Source organism: Ceratosolen solmsi, unplaced genomic scaffold (genome assembly GCF_000503995.2).
Source record: "Ceratosolen solmsi marchali unplaced genomic scaffold, CerSol_1.0 scaffold13, whole genome shotgun sequence".
NCBI lineage: Eukaryota > Metazoa > Arthropoda > Insecta > Hymenoptera > Agaonidae > Ceratosolen > Ceratosolen solmsi.
In genome coordinates this window covers 9,211,576-9,220,749 of record NW_011948418.1, presented here as the reverse complement: position 1 = coordinate 9,220,749, position 9,174 = coordinate 9,211,576, and the positions used below count along the sequence as shown (strand labels likewise).

The 9,174-nt window shown below is 31.8% G+C and overlaps 3 protein-coding genes across 4 annotated transcripts; 2 read left to right on the top strand and 1 right to left on the bottom strand.

Annotated features, from left to right (window-relative positions):
* Window positions 1-101: 101 nt before the first annotated feature.
* Window positions 102-4,228, top strand: LOC105360279 (zinc finger BED domain-containing protein 1). Of its 2 annotated transcripts, none has more exons than XM_011497147.1 (5): window positions 102-404; window positions 835-2,277; window positions 2,514-2,929; window positions 3,111-3,262; window positions 3,818-4,228. In XM_011497147.1, the coding sequence occupies exons 2-5, from the start codon at window positions 895-897 to the stop codon at window positions 4,141-4,143; spliced, it is 2,277 nt and encodes a 758-aa protein (XP_011495449.1). In that variant the 5' UTR covers window positions 102-404; window positions 835-894; the 3' UTR covers window positions 4,144-4,228. The 2 variants fall into 2 exon arrangements, with proteins under 2 accessions (XP_011495449.1, XP_011495450.1); XM_011497148.1 differs by lacking the exon at window positions 102-404 and adding an exon at window positions 531-546.
* A 1,163-nt stretch (window positions 4,229-5,391) lies between these two features.
* LOC105360278 (transmembrane protein 138) lies at window positions 5,392-6,299 on the bottom strand. The gene is made up of 4 exons (XM_011497145.1): window positions 5,987-6,299; window positions 5,836-5,908; window positions 5,605-5,779; window positions 5,392-5,507 (listed from the first exon to the last, which is right to left on the bottom strand). Exons 1-4 carry the CDS (start codon window positions 6,118-6,120, stop codon window positions 5,401-5,403), a joined length of 489 nt encoding a protein of 162 aa, XP_011495447.1. The 5' UTR covers window positions 6,121-6,299; the 3' UTR covers window positions 5,392-5,400.
* Window positions 6,300-6,585: 286 nt separating this feature from the next.
* On the top strand, window positions 6,586-9,126 carry RpL24 (ribosomal protein L24). The gene is made up of 5 exons (XM_011497144.1): window positions 6,586-6,681; window positions 6,811-6,886; window positions 7,067-7,152; window positions 7,232-7,393; window positions 8,942-9,126. Exons 1-5 carry the CDS (start codon window positions 6,677-6,679, stop codon window positions 9,075-9,077), a joined length of 465 nt encoding a protein of 154 aa, XP_011495446.1. The 5' UTR covers window positions 6,586-6,676; the 3' UTR covers window positions 9,078-9,126.
* The last annotated feature ends 48 nt before the right edge of the window (window positions 9,127-9,174 follow it).

The window sequence follows — 9,174 nt, the reverse complement described above, 5'->3', positions numbered from 1 at the left end:
TGGGGGGGGGGGGGGGGGGTGACGGTGGTGGTGGTGGTGGTGAAGCAGTACCGAAGAAAAGTCGATCGCGGCGTCGGTCGATATAAGACCCGACCGACCTAACGTGAACGCCATGTTTATTATCGCAAAGCGCTACTTCGGAGTCGACGTTTAATTTTACCGCTGTGCCCGTGGCAACCTCTCGACGGCCAGCTCAAGTAGATAAATATCGATATATTTCGGTTGAGCAGTTCTCGCATTCAACGGGAATATATATCGTTTTGTGATATCTCGTCCAAGTTCGAAATTGTCTTGTGAGCCGCGCAAAATCAAAATTCACCCGTTCGAAGGATATTTTCGCGTTGGGATCGACGATTTTTCGTAATGTCCGCAGATAAAACGCAATATTGAGAGAAGTCGGACAAGTAAGGGAGATATTTAAAGTAATGGTGTGATTGTAATACAAATTGCCAAGACTGCCCTGTAAGAGCTGATGAAATTCTTGTAAATTAAATTTCGGTCTCGTTAAAAATAGAAATCAAATGCCTCCGGTCTGTTACTTGTAGAGTATGAATTTTATTTAGATTTTGCAATTACATTTTATTTGTTATTTTACAATTTTATGAATGTTAGCCTCAAAATGTAGTTTATGTAGATTATGATTATGTTTGAGTGTCAATTTATGTATTTTGTCTGCAGATTGTTATCGTCGTTATTATTTTTTTACATTCAACATAGATTGTATATTCTTAATTCATTCGGTTAAGCTCTTAATACATTGACATTTTTCTGAATATCATCTAAGCGCAGGGTAAATGGTTTGCTAATTGTATTTAATAAAAGTTTTTTCAACAGATGCAGTAGAGCAATTTGGGAAAAAATTTGACAATTATTTATTCAGACAGTTCTAATGCAATGGAAAATCAATTAATAGTTTGTAATAAAGATGAGGCGATCGATGTTCAAGATAATGTCAATTCTTCCGAATTACAATCGGGAGTTGAGATTATCGAGCACGAACAAGAAGAAGAAATAATACAGCCAAAGCGCAATGGTATACAAACAGTCTTTGCCAAATTTATGGAAGAAAAACATTCTATTACGTATAGAAAACTGGTGGTACCTCAATCTATGCGAAGTATATATTGGAAATTTTTTGGATTTCCTGCCGATGACGACGGGGAAATTTTAACAAGAGTTAAAATAGTTTGCTTACTATGTAAAACACAAATTGCTTACAATAGAAATACAAGTAATTTGAGAATGCACTTGCAAAACAAGCACGTTCAAGAGTTGCACGATCTTGAAGCAATTAGTCCGCCCCGTAAGCAAATAGTCACGCAGGAGAGTAAAGAGCGAAGGGCTCAGAAAAGAATGTTAAAAGCGGCAATGGCCACTAGTACTCAACATATATATACGACAAACGCAGATGGTACGGTACAAATTGGCGGAGATATTCAATTTATGACAGACCCTTTTCCAGACCAATGTCTAGAGGAAGATCTTAATGTTGGGGTAAACATTGCCAAGCCCTTGAAATTCATGATAAAAAGTGGACCTACGGATAATGTGTTGAATAGTAATAATCAAAATATGCAAAATATGGCTTTTGTAATGTCCGATGAAAATCAGCAGCAATCAAACATGAATAGTAAGTCAGTTTCCGAAGCTATTGTAGAATTTCTAATAATAGATTTGCAATTGCCAGAAATTGTTCAAGAGCAAGGATTTCAAAGACTTATTGCAACCTTAAAGTCCCCATGCCAAATACCAAGCAAAAATTCATTAGAAGAAGAGATTATTCCTAAAACATATGAAACATTTAGAGAAACAATATTTTCTAATATTTCTTCCTTGACAAGTGAAATAAGTTTAGCGGTAGACGAATGGGCATCTAATTTTGGAGAAATTTTTTATACATTTTTTATTTATTATCAGAATCCAGGTGAAGCGGTGCTAGAATCAAAAATGTTATGTACGATACATGGCCCAAGAGAATGGGACGAAATACAATGGGGTAGTACAGTAGATTCTATATTTAGCGATTGGTATATTAAAATGGAGAAGATCACAGCTGTTGTTGTATCAACAAACAGAGTGGAATTAATCAATGCATTCATCAGTCGAGGCTTATCCGTCATTCCATGTTTACTTCATTCGCTGCAAGTTTGCGCGCAAGCTTGCTTCGATAATTTTCAAGTTGCTAACGTCTTAGCTAATTGTAGAGCGATTATCGGAGCTATTATAAGCCATCCAGATTCTGCTGCGGCATTCGCAATGCAAGAACAACTCCTTGGAGTAAGAGAATTTAATTTTTCCGTTTGTTCTCGGTTTCTCTATTTTATATATTTTTATTTTTATTTTTATTTTTCTTTTTCATTTTTTTCTTACACATTTCTTGTATATTCATATGAAGCATTATTTATATAAACAAAAATATAGAAGTTTAATTGCTCGTTTAATGTAGATATCTGCCACGCATTTTCATATCACCAATTGTAATTTCTTCATGGCATGCGTTATTCTAATTTCAGCTTGAAGAGAATACAATGGTTATGGATTATCCTTCCGTATGGACGTCGACGTATACTATGCTCCAGCAGATGATTCCCCGTCGGGATATAATTACTACCATTTTAAGTGGTATTGAGGGCATTGACCTGAATGCTGTTGATCTTAACGAGGAGCAGTGGCAGGTTGTCAATGATTTGGTTGACGTTCTCGAACCTTTTAAAGTGACCATAATGACGCTCAGTGAAGAGAAAATGCCGCTTATATCACTACTGAAGCCATTACTTTGGCAATTAGTTTCGGCGCATCTGAAAATTAAGGAAAATGACAGTGATATTGCACGATCTTTCAAAGAATCATTATCAGAAATGCTCTGCGAGCGTTATTCGGATCCTAATGTTAGTTTACTATTACAAATTGCTACGACCCTGGATCCAAGGTATAAATATAAAGCATTGTTTCTCGTGATTATCTAATTTTGTAATTAATTATTTATTCAAGCGAGTATTTTGTTAAAAATTATTGATTAACTATATTCAATTCTCTATATTAAAAGTTCTCATTTTTCGCAATTGATTTTTTTCTTTATGTATTTATATTTGAATTTCTATTAAATTTAGGTTTAAAGAAGTACCTTATGCTACGGACGAAGATAAAAAGATGGTTGCAACCCCTATTAAAGAAATGCTCACGAGGCTAATAGAGGAAGAAGAGGATAATTCAGAAACGAAAAATGAAGACGAATCGCTCGCTAAAAAGGGTCGACTATCAGGTCAATATTAATGAAATAATATAAATAAATTTTCATATTCGTGTTCATAGATTAAAAATAATTTACTATACAACGTGCATTTTATTTTCTTTCTTTTTTTCTTCTTTTTTTTTTTTCTTCGCAAGGGAAGATATAAATTTCACCCAAAGGAGTAATTAAATTGAATTTCCATATTGAATTCCATAATGAATCGTATGAAATTATATGCCAATTTTTATTTATTGCTAATGTTCTTTTGAAGTTCATAAGACTTGGATTCAAGTTTTAAGCTTATCAAAAGACGCAAACATAATATATCGAAAACATTAAGGAGAAAGCAAAATAATAGAACTTTAAAAGTGACAATAAATTTGGAAGATATGCGATATGCGAAAGTCACGCACAAAAACGTTGATAATTAAATGCCGAGGAATCGCCAATTAACGTAAATTATTCGTACTTGGCCGTTTCTTAGCGGAAAAATTAATAAACAAGATGTGACTGTGGACTTTGCATTAATTAACATTCAATATTAACAATTATTATAATAAATTTTTATCGTTTTTATTTAACTAGGAATGGAACTGTTGCTGGGTGGCTTGCGAGCCAATAAACGAGGGATGTCCATCCAGGAGAAGGCGAACCTCGAGCTCGCCCAGTACCAGTCCGAATCAACGGCACCCTTGGACAATTGTCCGCTTCAGTGGTGGACGAAAGTGTCGGCCAAGTGCCCGAATCTCGGCAGCATTGCCAGTCGCTACAATTGCGTGCCGGTTTGTTGTCCTCCACCTGCGCGCATCCCCGCCGAGGTGCAAATGGTATATAATGCCAAGAGGGCAGCTCTACCACCCCATCTAGTCGATAAGCTCCTGTTTCTTCACGCCAATCATAATTTGGTGTAAACGGGTGGAATCGCTTTTGTTTTGTTTAGTAAATTATGGGAATTATTGGTGATTTTTGTGTCTTATGTTCTGTAGGACAACGTGAGCCTGCAGACAGTTCATCTAGATAACAATCATTAATCGATGTGAAATATAATTTCACGTGAAAAATTGTCGGATTAAATTTGTTTAAATTTTATCGAATAACATTTGGATTCAGTAAATTTTTGCCCTTTTACACAATGCATTTGAATGTTATTACGTTTAATAAAGATTAGATAGTGACAAAACAGAGACTATTATTTGTGCGAAGTTGTTTTTACAATTGTAATTAGACGTGTCGAGCTTTTAAGATGGAAAAAATATTGGATAAATTCTAATGAAATTCAGGAAAAATTAATTCCTCTCGTTAATATGAAAAATCACCACACCACATTTGTGATCATTGTACAAAGATTCGGTTATTATTAAATTTATTTATGTGTAAAATCATTAAGATTTTTAAAAGTAAATTTATAATTTTTATACTAATTAACGTTTTTGTTTAAATCACGTTTTTAGTAATTAAATTGTAATAGTCAATTTATCGATTAAATTGTATTTAATATTAGTTATAAAGTCCTATTCATATACGACAGACTTGTACAATATAATTACGTTTAGCAATTTATTATTAAGTTGAATTTTAATTGACAAAGAGAAAAAAAAAATTATACACAATTCCAATATTAACAATAAGTATTTAATTAATTTATTAATTTAATGTGTACGTTTAGTGAATCTATGAAATTTATGAGTGATTTCTTAAACTTAATTTTAAGTTAGAGATTTAAGAAATGTATAGTTCTTTTCATGTGATATCAATTGGAATCGCTCATAAGATTTCTTTATAATGTATATAGTGAATTTTGTGATTTGATGTATCTTTTTGAACAAACTCAATTTGATTATTCTAATCATGAATAAATAAATATTCAATTGTACATTGTTGTATGTATTGAAATTTCTATGATATTTTGGAAATAAAATTTTTTAAAAACATTGTGTTATAAACATTAAACATGAACTATACAACAAAATTTGAAGATTGTCAGAAAATTATTGATGTTACGAAGAGTCATTGTTAAACAAATTTTTAATATTTTTATAAAGCTAATTTATTAATTATGTAAATAATTACTACCAATGTTAATAAAATGCTAATAAATACAAAAGTGGCTTAATTACATAAAGTTTATTAATGAAACAGATAGTTATAAATTTATTTATATATTACATTTAGTTAAGGCTAAATTGTTTTTGTATCCAATTCGATCCTTTATGAAATCTTGGATCACTGATTCGTAAAGATGTCCTTCTACTTAAATAGTAATACAATACTGCAGCTACAAAAAAAAAAAAAAAAAAAAAAAAAAAAAAAAAATATAATAATTATATAAAATATAATTAATCGTGTGAATATGAGAAATAACAATAACTCACTTGTTTTATGCAAAGAGTAAAGGCAATGATAAGTTGTTGGCCAAAAATCACTTAATGGGGACGTGTAATGTATTTTCACGTGCCAACAATGTAAAGAGATGCTCAGGATAATGTAGATTACACAAATTATTAAAGTCATACGAAATTTTACGAATAAAAGTTTAATTAAACCCGCCTAAAAAATTGAAATTATAATGTTTATGTTTGAAAATAAAATTTGCTTATACTGACCTGAAAAACATACGTGGCAAATATATTTATTAAAAGAATACTAAATGCGACTATTAAACAGAAATCCTGAATTCTAAAAAAATGAACATATTTGTAAATGAAATAAGTTTTCATTTAAACAATGAAATTAATATTTGAATAAATTACTAACATAAAAAGTATAAGTAAATTAGTTGGATTACTTCTAAGAAAAGTTGAAAATGAGTTAGCACAGACGTCAAATAATAAGAGAATGTGTTGTAAGAACAACGTAAATGCATACTGTTTTTGCGTTAAAAAGCTCATTTATTATAATAATTAGATTGTTAATAGAGAACAAAACTAATGGAAAGGCGCGCTTATGATTTTGGTGTTTATGTCAATGGTTGTTGGAGCAACCAGACTTCATATTGTATTATCATTTAAATTATTGTCTGCTATGGCTGGGCTCGTTTGTCATTGCCTAAGCAAATCAAAAAGCTTCGATATTTAAAAAGAGAATAATATATTTTTTTTCTTTTATTGTCTTTATTAATAATTATACTTAATTATTGAAATTGAAATTCATTAAATGAATTAAATGAATTACTTATCTTCAGCTTTAAGAATTGTCAAATCCCCTTCAAATTATACGGATAAATAACATATCCATCAATTATTCCAACAAATTTCAATAAATTAATGAAATAAATGTGTCGTATTGTTCTACAATTACGACAAAATTGCAATTCAAATGTATTTGGAAAAGTGTGGTTAATTTTTGTAATATTTATGTGCGACGCTTTCATACGTATGCGCCATTAACTCATCGTTGCCTCCTTGTTGCGTACATATTGTATTCTTTCGCATAAGCGCCGTCAAGATGAAGTAAGTGATTGTGCTCGTAATTAAATGAAAATCCAAAAATGCCAATTACATCGGGAATTTTATCGAAAATGCCCGAACATCCAAAGCTCCGCAAGACTCCATTAATTAATATCTTGTTAATATTTTTAGGATCGGACTGTGTGCCTATAGTGGATACAAGATATATCCCGGCCATGGGAAAACTATGGTTAAAGTCGACGGAAAGGTGATAATTCATATGTTTCCTTAACTATTTTATTTATTTAAAAGGCTTATAATGTTTAATGTGCTCTCTGCAATCGGTTAACGTTTTGGATTTTAATTGCCAATTACTTCGCGAAAACAACATACTTGATTATTAACCTAAAAATTGTTTCTGCTATCTAAGCGCGATGTTTTATTTTAGAATTTCACATTCCTTAACTCAAAATGTGAGTCTGCCCATCTGATGAAGCGTAATCCGAGAAAAGTTACGTGGACCGTTTTATATAGGTAATTGTTGTATTTTATTACTTTGTAATTTCTAATCATTGACATTTGTATTGGAGTTTTAATTATTATTTCGTTGCAGGCGTAAGCACAAAAAGGGTCAGGAGGAAGAACAGACAAAGAAGAGAACGCGTAGGACGCAGAAATTCCAGCGTGCTATCGTGGGAGCTTCTTTGACCGATATTTTAGCTAAACGTAACATGAAACCAGAAATAAGGAAAGCTCAACGTGAACAAGCTATCAAGTAAGTTGGCTAGGCTACGCTTTTGCATTATGTTATTTTTTCTCTTTTTTTTTTTGTTTATCTTAATTCATCGAGCAAAATGAACAACGTCATTTGGACTATTAAATGCTAATTTAAATCAATAGCTCATGTATAATTATCTCGAGTATACGTATTAAAATATTAATTGCAAATAAGAAATAGCTAAATGACGATCTTCGAAGCTGCCGATAAATCGTAATATAAGTAAATTCTCATGTTTAATATTTATCGAAATATTAAGAAACAAAATTTTTTTATTTTAAATAAACATATCATTATTTTGTGTAGTCTCTTTTTAAAAAGCGCATTTTATAAATTTTTGTAATAATCGATAGTTACCTAAATCTTACTTATTATCTCACTTTTAAATGCTTCAATATAATACATAAATATTATAAAATTAAAAATTAATATAAGCCCTTTATTCAATAAATTTTAGAGAGAAGTTTTAGATACCATATATGAAAATATTTCATTAACCATAACAATTAAAAACGCTTGTTTTTTTACATCCAACATTGTTTTAATTTCTTTGGCGCAAATAGTTAATATTTATTTAAGAACGACGATGCCCACTGATTTAATTAAAATATTTCTTTAACGTATCGGAAATTTATAATAATGATCGGTCGATAAATACCCACCTGATTCTATTTTTAAATTTAACGTTGTCATCATACATCTATTAAACTTATTTGTCAAATTTAATAAAATGCAAAATGTTGAAAATAAGAAATCATCATACAAGTGACGTTACACGGATATTCGATTTTTTGTCTGCAATTGCAATATGAAGAGGATTAGAAGAACGAAAACCGTAGAGATCGGTTAGCTCAGTTGGAAAAGTATTTGTCTTGGAAGCCGGAAGGTTTCGGGGTTCGATTCTTGTCGGTTTGCGCGGGCTGGGTGGGGGGGAGGGAGAGGTTATATTATATTATTACGTCCGAAGTTACGTCGAGAATTTTCTTTCGTGTCTCGCAGTTTTTAAACATAATAATACACACACACACCCACCCACCCAAAATGTATTAGGATATTTAAAAAGTAATAATATATTATATATATATTTCCTTGTCACTTAATAATTGTGTGTCTGTGTGCGTGCGTGTGTGTGTCGTCTGGTAATTTAGTGTGTTTAGTAGTAGAGAGAGATGTTGTTGTTTGTTTAGACATTCGTTCCTCGGATGCGATAATTCATGTTGCGTAAGATTTCGAATGTCTTAGAGTAATAATAATGAATTAAAAAGAGGGCTGCTTCACCCAGAATTATGTATTGTTAAAAATCATATTGTCTGGTTTTGCGGGTCCATACATATTTTTAATATTAATTTATCGTGTAGCCATTGTAGCCATGTTTTAGGTAACGATGAATGAGATACGTTGGTTGGGGGTGGTGGTGGTGATGGTGGTGGTGGTGGGGTGGAGTTGTGTTGTTGTTGTTGTGTGTGTGTGTGTGTGTGTGTGGCTTTTGAGCGGAAATTCTCGCCCATTAGTGATCTTTTTTTTTGTTTGTTTTTGCTTTTGCAGAGCCGCCAGGGAACAAAAGAAAGCTCAAAAGGCTGTCAAGAAAGCAGCGGTGCCACTTAAACAGAAACCTGTACATAAACAGAAAGCGACGAAAGTACAGCAAAAGGCTGCTCCAAGAGTCGGTGGAAAGCGATAAATTATATCTTGTAAAGGCTCGTTATAATAAAGTGGTTAAGCACTAAAAACATTGTCATGATTTCTTTTAGTTTTTTTGTTTTGTTATGTTTATATAT

What these genes read in the sequence shown, in the direction of transcription:
- LOC105360279 (XM_011497147.1), top strand. Translation starts at nt 895, where the DNA reads ATGGAAAATCAATTAATAGTTTGTAATAAAGATGAGGCGATCGATGTT. An exon ending in GCTACGACCCTGGATCCAAG is followed by an intron (nt 2,930 to 3,110) that starts GTATAAATATAA and finishes TATTAAATTTAG; the next exon opens with GTTTAAAGAAGTACCTTATG. An exon ending in TAAAAAGGGTCGACTATCAG is followed by an intron (nt 3,263 to 3,817) that starts GTCAATATTAAT and finishes TTATTTAACTAG; the next exon opens with GAATGGAACTGTTGCTGGGT.
- LOC105360278 (XM_011497145.1), bottom strand. Translation starts at nt 6,120, where the DNA reads ATGAGCTTTTTAACGCAAAAACAGTATGCATTTACGTTGTTCTTACAA. An exon ending in TTGCCACGTATGTTTTTCAG is followed by an intron (nt 5,780 to 5,835) that starts GTCAGTATAAGC and finishes TCAATTTTTTAG; the next exon opens with GCGGGTTTAATTAAACTTTT. An exon ending in TTACTCTTTGCATAAAACAA is followed by an intron (nt 5,508 to 5,604) that starts GTGAGTTATTGT and finishes TTTTTTTTGTAG; the next exon opens with CTGCAGTATTGTATTACTAT.
- RpL24 (XM_011497144.1), top strand. An exon ending in TGGTTAAAGTCGACGGAAAG is followed by an intron (nt 6,887 to 7,066) that starts GTGATAATTCAT and finishes GTTTTATTTTAG; the next exon opens with AATTTCACATTCCTTAACTC. An exon ending in CAACGTGAACAAGCTATCAA is followed by an intron (nt 7,394 to 8,941) that starts GTAAGTTGGCTA and finishes TTGCTTTTGCAG; the next exon opens with AGCCGCCAGGGAACAAAAGA.